General features: G+C 38.9%; 1 protein-coding gene across 1 annotated transcript; it reads left to right on the top strand.

The window, feature by feature from the left end:
* The first annotated feature begins 6,051 nt into the window (after positions 1–6,051).
* Positions 6,052–21,331, top strand: LOC143883251 (uncharacterized). Its single transcript, XM_077386596.1, has 7 exons — positions 6,052–6,487; positions 6,841–6,918; positions 7,136–7,276; positions 17,435–17,587; positions 17,804–17,963; positions 18,459–18,556; positions 19,473–21,331. The coding sequence occupies exons 1-7, from the start codon at positions 6,109–6,111 to the stop codon at positions 21,329–21,331; spliced, it is 2,868 nt and encodes a 955-aa protein (XP_077242711.1). The 5' UTR covers positions 6,052–6,108.
* The last annotated feature ends 1,387 nt before the right edge of the window (positions 21,332–22,718 follow it).

The raw sequence follows: 22,718 nt of genomic DNA, 5'->3' as shown, positions 1-22,718 counted from the left end.
GCCAAGTTGCCTACGTACCCCGTAGTGGGGATCAAGCCACACGTAGTTCCATAGGGAGGTTGCTTGGATTTTGGTTGGGTGCGGTTTGTTGGCGGAGTGGGCCATGGTTTGAGTGCAGGTTTGAGTGCAAGTACTGTTCCATTAATATATTGTTTATGAGGTCCATTGCATAGAGAGTGGGTCAGATGGGTTATGGGTACATGGGATGGCATAGGATAAGTAGGCTAATGGGCATGGGTTGGGTGCACGGACTAATGGATGTAGGTGGCATGTTATGGGTGACATGAATGGGGTCCATAAGGAGGTTGGATGTGCCTAATGAGTAGATATAGTTACTGATATGGTAGAATAATGGGAGTAGGAATGTACATGTACTTTGGGTAAGATAGATGATGGGCTATGGGGTGTGGTGTTAGGAGAGGCATGTTGATCGGATGGAGCATGGGATGGGATATGAATTAGGTGGGGATTGAATAAGGATAACGGGTGCTCGGTTGGGATTGAGATCAGGTTGGGTTGGGGCTGAACCGGGTTGGTTCTGGTTGGCTTGGGCTGGACCGGGTTGGGTTGGATTGAACCGGTTGGACCGGGTTGGGTCCGGCTGGCTTAAGGTTGAGGGATTGGGTTAGGTGTAACTTGGATCTGGTTGGGTGCGGCTCGGGTTAGACTCAGCTTGGGCGTGGCTTGGGTTAGACCGAGTGGGGACTGAACCGGGTTGAACAAGGTTGGGTCCGAGTTGGACCAGATTACGTCGGATTGGACCGGGTTGGTCCGATTGGGTGGGTTCCTTGGCTAGGCCGAGTAGTGTGGGGTCCTACGGTAGGCTGAATAGGCCGGTTGAGGGTGGCCGTAGGTTTGGGTAAGGGCTAACTTGGGGTTGGACCGATCGGATTAAGCGGGACCAGGTTTGTCCGGGTTGACTTGGATTAACTTGGATTCGTCCGGGTTGGGTCCGGGTTGGACCGATCCAAGTTGGCTTGGTTGGTTTAGGTGGGCTGGCTGGATGGAATTAAATATGAAGGGATGTGGATATGAGGCATGGGTGTTGAGGCATGGGACATGATGGCCATGGGGATTGAAGATGATGAATGTGCTTGGGCTGGGGTGTGGGTGCTCAGTTATGGGATGTAGCTTAAGCTAGGAGAGATGAGACATGGATTAAGCTAGGTGGCTAAGATTTATTGGATAGCAATTATTTGGAATAACCATGGGTCAATGGAATTAATTGGGATTTCTGATGGAGTGAGTATTTAAATGGGTGATGAGGGATGAGATGGGATGGCTGAGAGATGATGGCATGGTAGTTATAAGATGATGGGTATGTCTGATTGGAATGATGAAGCTATGAGATGGTTGCATGGGGTAATGGTCATGAAGTAACGTAGTTGGCTGATGGCCTCATGGGACATGGGAATGGAGGATGGGAGTATGTGTGTGTGGATATAGGGATGGGGGTAATGACCATGGGTGATGAGATGTGAGGCTTATGGCTATGGGTGATGGAGTATGAATTTTGACTGTGAGCTTATTGTGGTAGGGTCTGCTACTGGTGAATGGGGCATTGTGGTTTGTGCATAAGTATGAGGGGTAGGTTACCTACGTTACACTACATGAGTTAGGCTACATGGGTTGCGCTACATGGGTCGAGTTAGTTCTATAGGTGAGCCGAAGTGGGTGAGTTCTAAGACATTGCTGAGTAGGGTCCAGGTTAGGGGTGCGGCTCGGACCGGGTTGAGCTTGACGGGGCTAGGTTGAGTCAAGCCAGGTTGGGTTAGGTAGGGTTGACTTGGGTTGGACCCGAGTGGGTCCAGTTAAGTTGAAGAGGCTTGCACAACACTTATAATCAGTGCGCAATGTATGGTCTTAATTATTATTTTTGATGTGCACTACTCATACGCATGTCATAGGGCCTGGAGATATGTTCGTGTATAGCCCTTGAAGGGCTGAGATTAATCACTTATTTTAGGTAATATTTTGATGGAGATTTAATGCCCAAAAGTGTGTGATATGAGAAAAAAGCAACCTTTTGGAGGGTGGGGATGATTACACATATCTTGGGATTATAAGGAAGATTAGCAACAATCTTTTTGAAAGTGAAAACGACCCAAAACGTGTAAAGGATAGGCCTCCCATAAAATTTGGCATTTTTAACAATAACGGCCCCACTAAAAATCAAAATTTAAAATGGTAGTCCCCACTAGACATTGGCCGAATTGATATTTCCTTTAAATTCGAATTATTCTTTTTCACTTTCCTCAAAGTTGGTTGGCCTCAAAAAAAAATAAGCCAAATTCTACCCTCTTTAGAATTCCAATTTTCCATGAAAAAATCCCTAAGAAAATGAGAGATAATAGATGGAGACGAACGGAAAAGGGATGCATAGCTCGGGAAAACACCAAGAATCTAACTCTAAAATGTGGGAAAAAAAGAAGAAAAAGAAAGCCTTTGTTGGCTAAAATGGAACAAAATGGGAGTGTCTACAATGGGTCACTATGCTTGGACCCAGACCCGGCCCGTCGACCCGCGGGCCACCCGGATTTTTGACATATTTTTTAAGATTTTTTTTATTTGTATATGGATTTGCTAGCCACCTTCGCAACCCATTTATGTTCACTGTTTGAGAGATTTGTCTTATTGTGGCGTGGTGAAAACTGCAAAGATTGGCAGAAGTACCATTTGTGAAAAGGTGGCTAGCAATAAATAATAACCATGTGTACTAAGTTTTAAATGAGAAATTACGGAAAATTGGAAGAAAGTATAAAAATTATAAATAAAAAAAAACCAAAAGAATGTCCTAAAATATGACAATTACGGAAACAAATACGTAGAAGAAGGAAATGTTATGACAATGACAGAAAAAATACATAGAAAATATCAAAGTTATGACAATTACGGAGAAAAAAGTGCCATAAGGTGCCAAAATAACTTCTCTATGGGCACCCGCGGGTCCACCCGGCCCGGCCCAGTTTGACGGGCCGGTTGGACCCGCGGGTCAATTTCAAACGGGTCACTGATTGGTGACCCGGACCCGCGGGTCCGGGTCACTTTTTGCCAGGTCTACGTGGAGACTACTTTGAGTCATGTGGGACTGTTATCAATGAATCTAAGGAGAGACATACTAACAAGTGATTGTGATGGTCACGTGGTGTGTATGACACGACATGGTATATTAAATTTTAGTTGTTTAAATCTCTATCAGCAAGACTGCTTTTTCACTAGTAGATATTAAAAACAGCCCGACGCGTACTCCACACTAGACATAACCGTCTCAATTACTCATCATCTTCCATCCAAGGATGATAGGGTCCCACAAATTAAGATTTTCGATCTTCTGGGAGGTGATAACTTTGCACCCCCTGTAGCATGATTAGCACCCCTTTTACCGTGAATTGTGGCAGACGTTAACGTTTTTCTTAGGTGTAAAAGTCGTCCACAGGAGATGTCCTTTCATTTTCAGTTGGGTCCCATACTTTTCATAAGCCATCAACAAGGGAATACCTGGCTACTTATTTTATAAAAGAGGAAATGGTTTGTGAGCAGCTGCTCAAATAGGCTTATCTGAGCAGAGCTCACAAACCATAGGGTGGCCGCATTTTTGGGGGATCCAAAGCATTCATTTGGAAGGCCCTTCCATGGATAAGGTGCGTACCAAAAATCAACCCTATAGGATCATCCTAACCCGCCATTTGTGGAGGGGGGAAATGAGCAGAAACATGGACACACAGTGTCTATCCATTTTCCCCTCCACCTTTGATTGGGTTAAGATGATCTTATAGGGCTGATTCTTGGTACGCACACTATCTATGGAAGGGCCTTCTAAATGAATGCTTTGGATCCCCCAAAAATGTGCCCCCCCATGGTTTGTGAGCTCCTTTTCCTCTTTATAAAATAGTACTTATGGAATTTTATTAAAAGTTAAAATTTAAACTTAAAGAATTAAAAAACCTAAAATATCTTGAACTTTAAGTTTTGTCATTGGGCGATGATATTTTCACCCCCTGCAGGACGCATCAACCTCCCCTCCGCCGCGTATCGTGATTTGAAGTCAAAAAGCATTAAGTTGCCTACTGTTCACGTTATAAGGTTGGCGAATGCAGCATTCTGCATTAAGATATTGAACAATCCAATGGATGGCCTGAGTTTGAAATTGAATGTACGATCCGAGGGGAAACCCAATTAATTTGGATCCGCTTTGAAACAGATCCGAGTGGACATGCAGGGCGAATGGAAGAAATTTTGGGTCTGAATTTATTAGGACGTACCCATGAAAAACAAAAATCCAATCATCATATATTTCCGTTTTAGGGTCAATTTGTTTTTCCATAAAATGGGTGTAAAAGTTTACAGTCTTGAATTATTTACTTTGAAATTTTGTACCTTATTTGTTTTTAGCTGTGCATAACTCGTTATCTCCTCTTGAAAATGACCAAAGCAAAACTCTCACATAATAATAACCCCCGACCCCACACCACACACACACACACACTTTTTAAATATGAAGTCTATAAGAAGGTTATTGATGTTGGCAGTGAGACTTCCGCACTTTTTACTTGCACTAATTTACCTTGTCTTTTATTTCCTAATTTGCTTTTACGATATTTTTTTAAAGGGATTTGCTAGCGTCCATCGCAGAAGGCATTTTGCGGAGCATCTTATTCATTTAATTCATCTGAGCTGGCTGCTCCCTCATGCAAAAGACTCTCCGTGAAATGCCGTCTGCGAAGGACGCCAGCAAATCCCTATTTTGAAATTGTGATGCCATGGACAGCTGGTAAAATAGTACAAGACAATGTGAGTTAGTGAAATTATCAGAACATGGTGTGCAAATTTCAGAAGCCTATCAAAATTATTGAATGTGCTACAACAAAGTCTGTGTATCATATCACATACTTAAGAGATGTTATTTGGATTGCGTATGACGGTAAACTTTTAATACAATTTGGTCGAATTTAATTTGAACAGTGAACTTTTAGCATGAGGGGTGCCATGGCCCCCACTGACTGGCAAAATCTCTTTTATGATGCATGGTTAGCTAGTTTAGTGGTCATGTGCCCCAACGACCAATGCAGCCAAGTGTAAATTAGTCCGGCCCCCAAGTGTAAATTCCTGTCCAAATCGTTGTATTTTATAGATTAATGGATATGAAAATTAATGTTTTAATTTTTCTCCACCCAACTCTGAACAAGGATACATGATCACCAAGCCAATTTGAGACGAAAAGATGGGGCCGACCCTAATGGATGGTCCAGATTAATCAAAGGTGAAACTCACCACGGTGTACGTCTCCTAACTAAATTTTTCTTTCATGCATGTGTTACAAAATGGACCAAATCACCATGGCCTCGCTTTGATTGCAGGAATTTTATGAAAATGTTTGGAAAGGAAAAACTTTTCCAATTTTTCCTTCTTTTCTTTTGTTTGATTAATATGAAAAATTAAAATAACTTGAACCGACCAGTTCAAATTTTAGTGAAAAAGGAACTTTCAATTTATGAAGGTATTCCTCTAAATAAGCCACAAGGCCCATAACCATATCATTTTCCTCTATATTCCTCAGCTCTGTAGTTTTTGACGGTCTAGATTGACCAAAAGTGTCTTTGATCTAATTCTCATTTTGTAATATATATATATATATATATATATATATATATATATATATATATATATATATATATATATACCTGCATCTTCTTTAAATAAATAGAAAATAAATAAATAAAGGTTACACAAAATGATAATGAGCGTGGGACCTACCATCCTTTAATGTAAGGTGAATGAATTATTGATGAGTGATTTAGAGTGTGAGGCACGCAGTGGAAGTATTCTCTTGACTCTCATGTTAGACGGATAGAGAAAGAGACGACCTTTCCTGTCACGGTTGTGGGTCTCACTCTTTATGAGATGTCACTATTAGTACGCGTTTTTCCCTTATTTGTGACCTCAGCTTCTACTTTAGACATTTGGATGGTCCAGATTTATGAACGGTGAGGTGGCGAAGAGTGGCGAAGACTTTGAATATACACCTTTCCTTCTCTACATATATCTATGTTTAAGCTTAGAGTGAAACTACAACCGAGCTTTTAGTTTGGAGATAAACTTGTTAAAAATATGAGGGGTTTACACGCGTATAGTATTGTTGGGGTGTTGTGGTTTGTGAGTGTGTGTTGCTGCTTTTACGGGGGCCAAGCATGTTTGGAGGAAGAGAGAAAAGCTCTCTTACAATTGAAAGACTCCATTAACGACTATCCAAATAATGCTACTCATTCTGTCTTCCAAGATTGGGTTGGAGAGGATTGCTGTCAATGGGAGCGTGGGCGGATATCATGCTCTAGTTCTTCATCTCGCGTGATAAGAATCAACCTTAACTTCGAAAGGGATCCTTCGTTTGGAGTGTGGTATCCTAATGCTACTCTGTTTGCCCAATTCAAAGAATTGAAGTCACTATATTTGAGGTTTAATCAGATCGGTGGATGGGTTATGCCAGAAGGTAATGCTCGTTTCCTCCAATCTTATAAAATCCTTCCTCAAATTGCATAAAAATCCTCAATCTCTTTTCTTAGGCAATTCAAAGATATTGATGGATGTTTAGCAAATCAGGTTTTTCTTTTAGTTCAACAAAGACCTAAAATGGATTCACCGTCTGTATATTTTTCTGGAATTCTCCAAAAGGACAAAAGAACAAAATCAACAAGGGACAAATGGTAATTTGAAAACAGTGATATCCAACAATCATTACCGGCATGAGGCCCATATATTTTTATATTTTTTAGTATTATTATAAAGGGGGAGGAAATATAGTCATCAGCACCTCACTCTGTCATCGTCTCTTCCTTTTTGCAGGGTTCATTCAAATGAAAAACTTAGAGGGGTTGTCTCTTGGGGGCAATATGCTCAACCAAAGCAGCCAATCCTTGTCAGGTATCGAGTCTAGATCGAATTTTACAAACTCACACACATACAAAAATTCCAATAAATATTTAGTGGAGTAATAGTTGATAGAATCATATTCTAACGACATGCCTTGGATGGAAATTGATTCACGTTTATGATTTGTATGAAACATCTTCTCTTCTTTTCTTCTTAGTTTTCTCATTTGTAAAAAGCTTTTTCACTATAATTTGCCCATTTCTTACAGGATTATGTGGTTTGAAAAACCTACAATATTTGGATCTTAGCCGCAACAATCTTGAAGCACTTCCACCGTGTCTGCTGAGCAATCTCTCTGCATTGGAACGCTTGTTCTTATATTGGAATAACCTGAAAGGAGACTTACCTGGTATTCTACATTTTGCCATTTCATTTGTGTGTTTGTTGAAGCAGTGTGAAAAACCAAAGAGTAAATTTTCCATTTAGAATTAGTGATGTGGAACAGGTGAGTAGGAAATGGGTCTTAAGCTGAACAACTTTGATCTCTATCTTGGAACATTGGTAACAACTCAAAACCGATCGGCTGAAAAGAAAGACTTAAAACAGAACGTTAACTCCAACTCATTAAAGAACATGTTTCTAATTTTCTTAGCACATAGATCGCTTAGGAAAAATGATCAGATCTGATCACTATGGATGCAGAACTGATTTAGTAGGTGAAGGCTATGGAGATTCCTTAATTTCTCTTCACACTCGTCATTTGAATATAGAGATAACATGAGATGGGCAAGACCAGATTCAAAGCTGACTTGAAAGAGAAATTTTACAAGATTGGGACTGATTACATTCAAACAAATTCAAGATAAAGGAGATGAAATGGAGCAACTTACTTGGAAGGAATCTCTCACTACTTTTCCTCGGTGGGATTCGTCCACTCCTTAGAGGTTGACGCTCTACCCAACTCTTACCAAAACTTCCAATCTTACCTTAGAAAACTACGACAAATGAAACTCCTCTCCTCTATTTATAGAGGGAGAGAAGTCTACTAGAAGCTGCTGCCATCTTGTGACAGCTCAAGCCAGCTGGCTTGCTAAGGTGGCATGCCACATGGCTTCTTGTAAGGCTCCCAATCATGTGGTCCCTTCTTGCCCAAATGACCCCCCCTTCTCTAAGCTCCCACGCATGGTGTGTTCTTGTGCTTTCAAAGCAGTCCCACTTCTTCATGGCATCCTCTAGTTGCCACATGGCTGGTAATGTGGCAAACTTGTGGCCTCCAAAGCCTTTCAACAATCAGTCCCCCTCCCAACCAATTATGCCCTACCATCCTTTCTACCCTATATTGACTCTCATATTACAACATTGACATTACTACATTTAACCACCTGTACACATAAAGGAAAGTAAAAATCTGACAATTGTATGTTAAAAAGAAACCTGCGCTCCCCGTACTCTCCCCCTTCAAAAGATCATTTCCTCAAGCTCACATCTTTCTCCAGGCAGACTCGACACAGGTTCTAGGGCTTTAGGGATTCCGTCCACTTTGTTCGGCCAAGGAGGCAATGAAGCCAATTCCTAGGTCAAAGACAAAGCTTTCTTTAGCAAGGCTCTTTGCCCGGGGCCGATCCGTGTCAACACCTTGCCTCGTTGTCAATGGTGTATCGCACCACCAGGCTACTTCTGATGGTGCCTTGTCTTATCTCCATCTTGAATTTCAAGTAAGTTTTATTCCCCAAGGCTATCCTCACGAATCAAATGTTTCTGCCATAATGTTCTATCATGATCTAGAAAAGGATCGTGAAAGAAAAGCTCTATTAAGTCAAAATGGTCCCTTGTCATCTCAAGATCTAGGCCATCCACTGCCCACACCCCTGGGCACAATATGGTCGTCCTCTGCAAATGCCATCGACTCTTCATCATCCTCTATGAAATGCTCCTTTGTATCTACGACATCAGACTGACAATCCTCTCAAATCTCAACTTGTGTACCACAATCCTCACAAATCTCACTTTGTGTGTCATACTCCCCTGTCTCCACACAAGAATCTATCTTGTGTACCACAATCTAAATGCAGAGCTTTCAACAACAGTGATGAAGTTCGATCAACTCACTCTCCATAAATGAGTTTTAGAATTCTGGTCAGGCTGAGGCTTCGCTATCACTATATTCTTTGTGAAATTAATGCTCGCGAATCTCTATATTGCTGCTCAGATTGAACTCCAAGATTGAAGATTCTTCCAACCAAGGACTTTTGATTCTTTAGGATTCAGTTGTGTTTCAGTGATGGAAGCTGCAAAGCAATCTGAGTTTTGCAAGCTCCAGGTTAAAAGAAACTCCTCCAATGATTGCTCCTTAGTAAACTTGATTTGGCCAGATCCACATTAACACGATCTCGCTTGTTGTTTGACAATAGCTTGCTGGATTGGAGTTCAGCGAGGTTTGCTTGAACTGGTTCGAGTTTATTGTGAAGAGGAGAAGTAGATCCAGAAAAGATATTAAGAAGTATCAAATTGGTAACTGAATACCTTTTGCTCTAAGTTCTCCTGTTCTAGGAAACTCAGATCTGGCACTGGAACCCAAGTATTGGAGGGGAAAAAATATAAACGAGAGAGAAGGAGCAACAAGACCGCAGAATTCTAGAGTGGAGAGCCGGAACTTGTAGATCCGGAATGCCATTGTATTCAGGTGGACCACTTCAGAAAACTATCGTCTCAAGCCAGGATATGATGTTGATGAGTAACAACAAGTAGATGACAACTCAAACTCCACATTGTTGATTTCCACGATAACAGAGCACGATGTCTTTTCTCCTTCCAGCTCAAAACGGATCAAAGGTTCAACACTACCAATTCTCATATACCAGTGTTTGGATCGAACAACCAGAAGGCATTGAATTTCCTCAAAAATAGAGTGTCGCCTGGTACTCTGTTTCTGTGTTCTTGTAGAATATAAGAAACAAAAGTTGAATCCTTCCAGATCAAGTGGATTTGCTGTTTTGTAGAGATGTAAGAAGGTAAGTATAGGATCCATAATACTTGTTGTTAACAGTTAGCATTCCACATTCAATTAAGGCAAATGATCAGTTTTCCCAAAGACGAATGATCTGCCACGAAGTAGTGTAACAATACAGTGGTTTCATTGTCTACTAGATGACTCCTTTCCCCATTTCAATTCTGTTCAAGGAAGGCTTTCAAAATTTCAGGATAAACATGAACAGATTCTTGCATTTTCTATTTTGATCTATTAGATCTTTATGCGGAAAGATCTCAGAGATGAAGTCCACCAATGAAGGTAGAGAGGACGGAATTTTTGCACGTCCATAACAAAACAAAAAAGAACACTCAAGGATGTGGAATCAAACAGCGAGGCTCTCCTCCAATTGCTAAATCTCAATAACTCTAAGTCTCATGAAAACGAAGAAAATTCCTCAAGTATGCTAATAAGCTGCAGTTCCTGTGACAGGAATAGTTTTCCTGGTATGATCCAAGGAAAAAAAACAATGGAGGCAGAGCAATGTGTGATGCTCTACTTTTTTTTATTCTGTGAATAACTTCAATGGAAAACTGTAAAACTCTCAATGGAGGAAATATGATCGAGCAAAGAAGGTCTTTGTCACTCTTTGGCGTGCTTGTCATGAAGCTTTCCATTTGAGTTGCTTGTGGAGTAATCTCATATTGACCTGAACTTAACTCATAGTACTAACAAGCAAATCATTAGATTATAAATCTTAATCAATTTGGGCTTGGAATCAATCAAAACAGGGGTGATTGTTGAACCATTGGGCTTACAAAATTTCTACAAATTTGGTGGACTTTTCGACAATTTCTGTGGAAATCTTGGTGGACATCTTTAAAATTTTGATGGGAATATTTAAAATTTCGGTGGAAATCTTGTAAATAAGCATGAAAATGAAATTTCAGAATTTCAGCGAAATTTTGGAATTTCAATAAAACCATGTAAAACAAATGTCTCATTGTGAATTTCGTTTCGGTCTTGGCCGAAATCCGAAATTTAAACCCATGCCACCAGTCTGATGCCTTGGAAAGTAGCCCTCACTTCCACTTTGTTAGATTCCTTGATAGCAAAAGGCCCAGAGAAGGCTCGCTTAGTATCACCAATCTTGTCTCTAATAAGGCCTCCGATGCCGGTCGGGCCCGGGCTACCAAAGCTAGAACCATCGAAATTTATCTTCAAATAACCGGAGTGTAGGGACCATCTAGGGGTCATTAGCACCTTTCGATCCAACTTATGAAATCCCCCCCCCCCAATATCGCCTGATATTTGTGCCCGGGTATAATTTAAAGCAAGGGAGAATTCTAGCATAGTAGATTGTACGCAACATAATCCTCTCAAATGAGTAGGACGCACTTCTGACCATGATTTTGATTGCATGACCATTCCATTCCATCCATAATCCCCAGTATGCGGCTAAGAGAATGAACTTCCATAAAATTAGCCTTTCCTAGGCCAAGGCGCAAAAAACCAAGAACCGAGGAGATCAACAGTATGACTAGGAACATCCAGATTCCAAACCTATCGAGAATTTTTGCCTAGACATAGGGCTAGCAATTAAACCCACGAAAGAGGGGATCCGCCTCGACCGGGGCGAGGATTCCCCTACGGGGCCGGGGGTTCGAAAAATTCCCCGAAGCGGGGGCACGGCAGGGATGGGGATTGCTCCGAACCCCGCCCTGCCTTGCCCCGCTATCCAAATACAAAATTGAATTTTCTGCTAAGAAATTTGGGTTTGCCGCTTTTAATTTGGGTAGCCGCACTTGCCATCGAACACATTTCCTTTGGTATTCTTAAATTTTCCCTAATATCTTTTTCAAATGCATATTTAGTAGAATTTTTCAATTAAAAAATCCATCAAACACGTTTCACCATAGTGTGCGGGGTGGGGATTAGATTTTCCCCGCGGGGCGGGGATGGGGATTCCCCGCCATCCCCAAAGCGGGGACGGGGTGGAGATGGGGAATTTTCTCCGAGGCGGGGATGGGGACGGGTAATGCAACATCCGTCCCCACCCCACCCCGCCCTGTTTCCACCCCTACCTAGACAGGTATAGAATACTTACACGTTTCATTCACTTGTTTTCCTGGGAAAGGAAAAGAAAAGGATGCTTAAGAAACTGACGTGGCAAAGCTTGGATCTAAATGCAAAGCTTTCAACAGTGGTGATGAAGTTCGATCTACTCACTCTCCAAAAATGAGTTTTAGGAATTTGGTCAGGCTGAGGCTTCGCTATCACTATATTCTTTGTGAAATTAATGCTCGCGAATCTCTATATTGCTGCTCAGATTGAACTCTCAGATTGAAGATTCTTCTAACCAAGGACTTTTGATTCTTTAGGATTCAGTTGTGTTTCAGTGATGGAAGCTGCAAAGCAATCTGAGTTTTGCAAGCTCCAGGTTAAAAGAAACTCCTCCAATGATTGATCCTTAGTAAACTCGATTTGGCTAGATCCAGATTAACACGATCTCGCTTGTTGTTTGACAATAGCTCGCTGGATTGGACTTCAGCGAGCTTTGCTTCACTCTCTGAACTGGTTTGAGTTTATTGTGAAGAGGAGAAGTGGATCCAAAGAAGATAATAGGAAGTATCAAATTGGTAACTGAATACCTTTAGCTCTGAGTTCTCCTGTTCTAGGATGCTCAGATCTGGCACGTGAACCCAAGTATTGGAGGGGAAAAAATAAACGAGAGAGAAGGAGCAATAGGACCTAGAACTTGCATAATTCTAGAGTGGATAGCCGGAACTTGTAGATCCGGGATGCCTTTGTATTCATGTGGACCAAAGCTCAGCTTCAGAAAACTATCGCCTCAAGCTAGGATACGATGTTGATGAGTAACAACAAGCAGATGGCAACTCAAACTCCACATAGTTGATTTCCATGATAACAGAGCACGATGTCTTTTCTCCTTCCAGCTCAAAATAGATCTAAGGTTCAGCAATACCAATTCTCAAATACAAGTGTTTGGATCGAAGAATCAGAAAGCATAGAATTTTCTCAAAAACAGAGTGCCGGTGGTACTCTGTTTCTGTGTTCTTGTAGAATATAAGCAACAAAAGTTGCATCCTACAAGATCAAGTGGATTTGTTGTTTTGTAGAGATGTAAGAAGATAATAAGTATAGGATCCACAATACTTGTTGTTAACAGTTAGCACTCTGTATTCCATTAAGACGAATGATCTGCGACGAAGTAGTGTAACAACACTGTGGTTTCATTGCGTCTTAGATGACCCCTTTCCCCATTTCAGTTTTGTTCAAGGAAGTTTTTCGAAATGTCATGAAAAACATGAATAGATTCATGCATTTTCTATTTTGATCTATTAGATCTTTATGAGGAAAGATCTCAGAGATGAAGTCTAGCAATGAAGACAGAGATGACCGAATAGTCCAAAACAAAGCGAAAAAGAACACTCAAGGATGTGGAATCAAACAACGAGGCTCTCCTCCAATTGCTAAATCTCAATAACTCTAAGTCTCATGAAAACGAAGAGAATTCCTCAAGTATCCTAATAAGCTGCAGTTCGTGTGACGGGGATGATTTTTCTAGTATGATCCAAGGGAAAAAATAATGTACGCAGAGCAATGTGTGATGCTCTATTTTTTTATTCTATTAATAAATTCGATGAAAAACTATAAAACTCTCAATGGAGGAAATATGATCAACCAGAGAAGAACATCTTTGTCACTCCTTGACGTGCTTGTCATGAGGCTTTTCATTTGAGTTGCTTGTGGAGTAATCTCATATTGACCTGAACTTAATCCACAATACTAACAAGCAAATCATTAGATTATAAATTTCAATCAATTTGGGTTTGGGATCAATCAAAATAGGGGTGATTGTTGAACCATTTGGCTTACAAAATTTCCGCAAATTTGGTGGACTTTCCTGTGGAAATTTTGGTGGACATCTTTAAAATTTCGATGGGAATATTTAAACTTTGGGTGGAAATCTTGTAAATAAGCATGAAAATGAAATTTCGAAATTTTAGCGAAATTTTAGATTTTCAATGAAACCGGGTAAAATAAATGACTCATTATGATTTTCGTTTCGATCTTAGCCGAAACCAAAATTTTAGCCGAAATTTAAAACCATGCCACTAGTCTGATGTCTTGGAGAGCAGCCCTCACTTCCGCTTTGTTAGATTCCTTGATACCAAAAGGCCCAGAGAAGGCTCGCTTAGTATCACCAGTCTTGTCTCTAATAAGGTCTCCGATGCCAGTCGGGCCCGGGTTACCAAAGCTAGAACCATCGAAATTTAGCTTGAAACAACCAGGGTGTGGGTGACATTTTAAGCATTTTTCATAGAAGTGATATAGAAATTTGTGTTAGTATCTAAGTCAAATAAAAAATGTGGAAAATTGATCGTACCTCTTGCAAGGATGATCATATTGACATTGCTTTATGATATGTGCTACTATTGAAATTCCCGTATCTTCGAGTGTTGTTGATCATTGGAATGATTTTGCAATATAGCCAAGTCGTGATGCTCATATCAATAGAATCTTTGGCCTTACCTTTGGTATATCAATGAAAAATCATAAGAAATCCTGAGATCTGAATATATCTTGCTCCCATCAATCAGAAACCCATATTAATAAAAGAGATTAGGGTTAATCCTCCTAGTGAAACACACCTTCCTTCTTAAAGTTGAACTTCTAATAGATTTAATCTTTAATTTATCTAAAATCAATTTTTGCAAAAATCCTAAACACGGATTACTAAAAAATCTAAGTGGCAATGTCCGCTACCCTAATAGATCTCACGAGGGATTATTCCAGCATTCTCCCAGTGGTCCATATTGACACTTCTATGTTCTGGGTAAAAAAAGAATGGGCTTTGGACATTTTAAAATTTTGAAGTATGGGCATACATCATTTCCTTTAACAAATAATCTCTTTAGTCTAGTCTTTTAGGGAAAATGTACATTCATGTAAAGAGAGCTAAATATATAGATCATGGTAGCAAATACCCAAATAATGAGCATTACATTCCATATAACATAGAAATAATGGTGCAAGCCCCTCCTAGGCGTCTTCGACTAAGGATCAGGAGAGTGACAAACAGACACTCAATTGCTCAATAACTCGGATATAAAAAGAAACAGATTTACGTAAGATCAGTAAAATGAGCGTATCTCCCTCGATATAGGTCGGAATGACTTGATTCCAAAGCCAAAATTTCAATGACTCAAAGATATACAACTTTGCTTGCAAAAGTGTTCTCAGATTATCATCATAGGGTGCTCAAAAAATTACTTGAAGTGGACGAATGCGAATGGACAGAATTCTGGAAACAGAGTGGGATATGATAGGAAAAGATAACAACTTCAATGGCTACTCTTCAAGGTTGCCAATGAAGGTGGGTAACATCAATTCTTCTAGATTGATGTCTACAACTCTTCAAGGATGCGAATGATAGTGAAAGCTCATACTCTTAAAGGAATGAGTGAAACTCTTCTAGGTTTCAATGATGAACTTTCAAGGTTCAAAAGAAATGCTCTAGGCAATTTTTCATTCAATAATCAACTAAAAAATTCATTACAGATGTTTGCTGGACTCTTATAGAGAAAATACAAGAGAAAAAACGTTCAAGCTAGCCCACTAATTATTTTTGGGACTTACATACATCATTAGTAACTTAGGAACTCAAAACACATTGACTAGTCAAAGACCTACATACATAGTCTACTAAAATAGTCATAACTTTTCAAATACATGGTAAAATAAATACCCTAAATATCCGTTGGAAAGATAATTCAAATACCTACAACTTCTTAGTTAATTATTTTCCATTATTAGTCCATATAAAGGTCCAAAAAGGTGCTTAAAAAATGACTAGAATCATTATGACGGAAATTGCAACTGGATCAGGCCCGAATTGGCGTGTCCATGATCTTGGGCTGGACCTGGTCTTTATTCTTGGTGGATTCAAGTTGGGCTTGGGCCTTGTGTTACGAACCCGAATCGGTTCGCAAAGCAATTGATCTTCTTAGAGGGAAGATCGGCCTCTTGATCCACTTCGAGGGAAGGATCAGTCCTCCTTTGTGCACAAGACACAATTTCTCAAACTAGTTTCTTCATTGATTTCCCTTAACAGTAACATCTGCTTATATAAAACACTCAAAGATAAACATAGAAAGATCTAGAAATATCTTATTATAAGAATAAAAACAAGTAATTAGAAACTATCATATCTAACCTAACTACTAAATATATTAAGATATGATCTTATTCACTAAAATATCTAATTAACCTATTCCACTAAGTGGGACCCATCAAGTACGTATCACCTTGTGTTGGGCTTGAATGCGGGTTCTTCTTCTCATTGCTTAGGGTGGTTCATGTGGGCTTCAAATTTGTCAACCACATGGGTGTGGGCTGCATCAAATAATGATTTCCTTTTATGAGTACTTATTGTGGTGGACTCTTTATGATAAGACTAACTAATATCCATTCCATTCCAACTTTATTTTGTGCTCGTGGTTAATCTTCCTTTGACTATATCCAAATGTACACACTTTACATATAATATGAATCACCAAATTTAGTTTCAACATTAAATTTAAGTCTCTCGTAATCGCGATCAAACACTAAGGTCCTGTTTTTTTTAGATTTTGAGAATGGATTGTGAGTTCAAAACTGATTACTGGACTAAAAATTAAAAGTAATTTTGAGTCCAATAATCAGTTTAGGACTCACAAACGATTCTTAAAATCTAAAACAAATAGTGCCTAAATGAACTAATCAATCCCATATGCTCTACATGCCCCTTATGTGATATGTATGGAAGCCTTTTTTGTCACTTGGTATGCAACTATCATCACAATGTATATGTGCTTAACATCCAACTGATGATCCCTAATATTCTCTCTAACAATATGATACTATATGTAATTATGCCTACTTTCGTTGTCACCCTTCTTTCTTCTTAGAGAAGAAACCTACTGTAGAATTATCCCAATAAATAACATATAGCCTAGAGATATGAGTGCACGACTCCAAGCCTTGTGATAAAATTATGTAGCCATAGTGCTTGTATCACAGTCTTGTAGCATGGAACAAACTCTACCTCCATACTAGAAGAAAAGATCTGACACTAATGCTTCATGTTTTCTATGGATGAGATTGCCCTCCTTCCACCTAAGTAGTTACCCTAAAGTAGACTTCATTCAATTTATAAGCGAAAATTAGCAGGTTAGCCTTTTGTGACTGATCCTTAAACAGAACATCGCTCAAACAAAACCTCAAATGAGTCTTACGATCAAGCCTAGGGGCTTTGATGCATGCAGTCATCATCGTTGGGAAGTTGGTGGTCATGAGAGTTACACCTTTGATTGATCTAATCCGTTTTTCTCTCTAAAAACCCAAGTGTCATTCCAAACGAACACTCCTAACATCTCACAATGTGTCTATCCAAAATAAAACAAGGCCTAAGAACCACATTTTTAGCATTTTTCTTATAAGTAATTGATTTGTTTTCCTTTGCATTGAAAGGAATTTGTTTTTTGGTAATAGATGAAATGTGCTCATATTTATGTCTTCATCATTTTCTTGTAGGTTTATGCAGCTTGAAGAGACTCAAGACTCTATCTCTCCAAGATAACCAACTTGATGATCGAAGTCTTCCATCATGTCTAGGAAACCTTTCGTCCCTGAAAGATTTAGATTTATCAAATAATAATCTTAGCAATCCACTCGGCATGTCAACAGGTATGGAGTGGCAATAGTATTTTCTCATCCAAAATGATGATGGTTAAAGTAGTTTTTCTCTTCACTTTCGCTTATCTCATAAGCGATTTTTCTAGCAATTTTCTTGTAAGTAATATAAAACTTCAAGATTTTTTCCCTTGCAGCAAGAGCAATTTATTGTTTAGTAATAAATGAAATGGGTTTTGGGTGTTTTATGTCTTGATCATTTTCTTGTAGGTTTATGTTTCTTGAAGAGACTCACGAAGCTGCGACTTGGCCACAACAATCTTCACGATCAAAGTCTTGCATCATGTCTAGGCAACCTCTCCTCCCTTCAAACCCTGGATTTATCAGGGAATAATCTGACATCTACATTTGTCATCTCAACAGGTACGGGGCAATAGCATTTCCTCTCCCAAATGATGATGTGTGGAGTATTTTTTGACATGATTTTATTATTTTTCTGTCATAGTACCCGCTTTAAGAAAAGTAAACTATACATTTAATAAAGAAAATGGGAAATGATATTCCCAACCCCTCTTTTAAGATCTTTGGATCTCACAGCCTCACAGGCATCGTTTTAAATTTCGACCTAAATCCGAAATTTCTGTTTTCGGTGAGGACCGAAACTGAAATTCTCAAAATTTACCAAATTTCATCGAAATTTGGTATTAAAATAATAATATTTTATTCCGTCAAAACAATTTCAAATGAAATTACAGAAATTCCGGGTGAAATTTCTGTAATTTCGGTTGAAATTTCGTCCCAACAATTAGCCGTTTCGGTAGCAAATACTAAATTTAGCCCGAAATTTCCGGTTGAAATTTCGGTTTAGGATAAATCCGAAATTTTAGCCAAAACTAAAATTTAAAACCATGCTCACATGTCACAGCCCAGAGACAACCAATACAATGACTGGGCCATATCTTATAAGTATATCATCTCCACATGTTTACAGGACTAATTATGCTATTACCTTGAGTGGTCATGGTTGGCTCCAGACTGGAGGAACTTCCTCCAGCCCCTCTAATAGCAAGGGGTGTGGAAATATCAAATCCATGTCTGAAAAAAATAAACATGGAATTGAAATTTACACACCCCTTGCTATTAGAGGGGTGGAGGAAGTTCCTCCAGACGGTCTGGAGCCAAGTTTTGTTCCATGGTTAGGATCAAGCCTTGGGTCAACATTAAGTTCCACATATGGTCAAGGGTGTAATCAAGACCGTTGATCAAGTGGACCATCATGAGGCAACCCATATTGTCCAAGTCTTATGCCTAACTGAGATCCCATTTGTCAGATTAAGGCCTACAAATATCACCATATTTTTTTAGCATCTTTCTTGTGAAAAAATAATTAAAAATTTGAAAAAGGATGCGAAACCTTTTTCACGATTTTCTCAAACATAACGGAATGTTTTATCATTTTCCTAACAAGAGGGATGTTTTTGTCTTAAAAAATAATTATGACTGTTATGTTCTACGTACTACACAGGCCTTTCTAGGACTTAGAAGTTGTCTTTTTACCTTCTTTTTTTTTAAACTAGTGAAAATTTATTACAAGCAGCCTTAAAACTCACAAAGAAAATACCAACACAAGAAATCTTATGAAACTATGAGGGAAGAAAATAAAAAAACTCTTGAGGGTCCCACCTTTGATTGATCTTATCCATACATTTGATAGGCCTTACATTGAGTAAAGGCGTGAGGATATTATTTCCCAAAATATGACTATTTTTTTACATTTACACTAATAAATTGGAAAAAAAGAAAAATAAAATTTTGTGAGAAACTTATTTTTCAACGAAGAATTTTATCTTGCCTCATAATCATACAATGGGACTTCCTCGTTATCATTTTGCCACATCAATCTAATTTTGTCACCATTTTCTCTCTCTTATTCTTACAGGGATTTGCAAACTAAGGAACTTAAGTTACTTGAATCTCAAGAGCAATTATATTGAGGGTGGTATTCATCCATGTATGGAAGGCATGCATAACCTGCGATGGCTTCATCTCTCCGGCAATCACTTAACAGGAAGGATTCCTTCATTCTTTTTCAACAACCTAACGAAGATAAGGACTATTGATCTTTCAAATAATCAGTTCATGGGTGTGTTCTCATTTTCCATTTTTGCCAACCTCTCGCAGCTTTTAGATGTTGACCTTTCAAACAATGTCCAATTAGAGGTCGAAACCCAACACCCACATTGGGTTCCTACTTTTCAACTCACATCCTTGAGTTTAGAAAATTGCAAACTCAACCAACTGAGCACTCGTACCATTCCTAGATTCATTTCAACTCAGCTTCATTTATACGATTTAAATTTGGGCCATAGCTCTCTTAAAGGGATCATCCCATCTTGGCTGTTGTACAATACATCACGTGGTACCTTGTTGTTGAGCGGTAACTTGTTCGAAGGCTCAATTCCGCAGTCTACCCACAACGCTACATCATCTGTCATTTTTCTAGATATCTCTGAGAACAATCTGTCTGGGCCAATTCCTACAAACATCGGCACACTCTTCCCTCAGTTGAATTACTTCAACCTATCCAAAAATATTTTGCAAGGTAGGATCCCATCATCCATGGGTGAAATAATAAGCTTACAGGTATTGGATCTATCTTGCAACGAACTTTCAGGAGAAATGCCACATCAACTCACCAAAAACTGCACTCAGCTGGTTTACCTAAACGTATCAAGTAATAGATTGCAAGGAGACATTCTCCCAATTGATGCTAACTTGACACGATTGCAATATTTACTTGTCAGCAACAATAACTTCACTGGAATAATTCCATCTGGCCTGTTAAATAGCCATAACTTGATGATTCTTGATATGCGAAAAAATACCCTATCCGATACTATTCCTATTTGGTTATTCTCCCTCTCAAAATTGGTATCAATTCTTTTAGGGCATAATTTCTTTCGAGGACACATTCCAATACAACTGTGTCAACTAAATAACCTCCATACCTTGGATCTCTCCAACAATTCTTTTTCTGGAAGTATACCTTCTTGTCTCACCAACATAAGTTCATGGAAGAAAACAGATCAAATCCAAGTTTTCGATGTTTTTTTAAATGGTACATTGTTTCATCCTAGGCTTTCAACTACTTTCACGACAAAGAGGGTCACTTACTTTTACAAGGGCCTTCCTTTTAGCTTGATGACTGGAATTGATTTGTCCATGAATCAGTTGGAGGGTGACATTCCATTCCAAATAGGAGACTTGGGAGAGCTTCTCTCATTAAATTTTTCCAGCAACCTGCTAACAGGCCATCTTCCACGATCCTTTCAAAACCTAGAAAGCTTGGAGAGTTTGGATCTTTCTCACAACATGTTAGCTGGGAATATCCCTAATGAATTATCTCAACTGGATTCACTTGGCGTTTTCTCCGTCGCCTACAACAACCTATCAGGTAAGATCCCTTATGAGAAACACCTTACCACATTTGGTAATGATAGCTACGAGGGAAATCCAAATCTTTGTGGACCACCACTAGAAAGAAATTGCTCCTTGGAAATCCCTTCACAACCTCCTAGAGATGAGGGAAAAAATTATGGGGTACTTGATAATCCTGTGATTTTCTACTCATTCGTGGCAATGTCATATGCTTTGGGATTTTGGGGAGTCATCGGCTTTCTCATCCTCAACAAAAATTGGAGGCATAAATACTTTAGAGCTATGGATGCATATATTGACTGGTCGATCGAGAAGCTCTCAGAATTCCGTAGTTACTTGAAAATTTGTTGTTTCAAATAATGGTACAATTTTTCTTTAGTTGTAATGCATAATGATTGTTGGAACTAATAATAAGCTTTATCTTGAGTTTTAAGTTAAAAATTTGATATTTTTGCAATGAATGGCTTATAACCACGAAGATCAAACCGACTACCCAAATCAATGGTGTTGATCACTCCATATCAACAATTATATGATTGGGATAGCACAAAAAAATAACTGCTTGAACTTTTAATAAATTATTGTTAGATAATCATCACCTGCGTTGTGAGGATCTCGCAGATTGTGTTGGATGTTCCTAGCAATCTCTTTAGACTAGAACATCCTCTTAGAGTGATAGCTGAGATATCTTCGCTATAATATATAGACATTTTACTAAGTAATTACTCAAAGTTTTTGAATTTCTGGATGAATGGTGGTTTAAAAAATATTGACCTAGGAGGCGTGTCTCACGGTTTGAAAGACCATTTTGTCATCTTCTTCTCATATAATTTTTCCTATATTTTCATCTCCTGCGATTGTGTTCGTTGCACTACCAACTACCAATGGAACCCAAAAGTGGAAGAAGAGGAAATAGTAATATGTAGCCAATGGGTGCATATATCTAGTCCTAGACAATAAACAATTGACATTTAGTTTTTTTTGTTTTAAAGTAGAAATTTTGAAAAAATAAAATTTGATACTTTCTTTGGATAGGGCTTTATAAACCTTGTAAAAATTTCTTTTGATAGAGCTCAATTTCCTCATATAAAAATTTTCCAAGTATGAAGAAAAAATCACTGTGTAAAATAGGGCTTTATAAACCTTGTTCTCGTCATGTTCCACAAATTGCCACATCCAATGTGGATGTTGTGTGTTAGATATGTCGACTGATTATATATGGCACATCATACACACTAAAGAGAGATAATATATGGTGACAACAAGGCCCCATGTATGATCTATCATCACACTCAAAAGTAGTTTCATATCACATAATACATATCTATGACAAACAATATGAAATACCTTGCTCAAAACATTCTACTATCTAGTTAATCCATATAGCACAAACTCATCAAGATATATACCATTTACCTTAGTCATTGGAATACAGTAAAGGGAGATGATAAATTCGCACCCCTGTAGGATGATTCGCACCCATTTAAGGTGAATTGACGTCAAAAAGCGTCAAAAATCATAAACAAGCACCAGCCTTTCAACGCTTTTTTGACGTCAGTTCACGCTAAAGGGTGTGAATAATCATACAGCGGGTGCGAGTTTATCATCACCCCATAGTAAATCCATAAAGTATGCCAAAATGGTTGAGGTCAAATTGTTAACTATCTATAGCCATCAGAATATAGTATAATATTATATCCACAACTGCACAAGATAACCTAGAGGTTGGCAGTTCAATCCCAGCTTA

The sequence above is a fragment of the Tasmannia lanceolata genome, unplaced genomic scaffold (assembly GCF_043159265.1).
Source record: "Tasmannia lanceolata isolate RefF3 unplaced genomic scaffold, GAP_Taslan_0.1 ptg000008l, whole genome shotgun sequence".
In the NCBI taxonomy this organism is placed as follows: Eukaryota; Viridiplantae; Streptophyta; class Magnoliopsida; order Canellales; family Winteraceae; genus Tasmannia; species Tasmannia lanceolata.
This window is presented reverse-complemented; position numbering and strand designations above follow the sequence as displayed.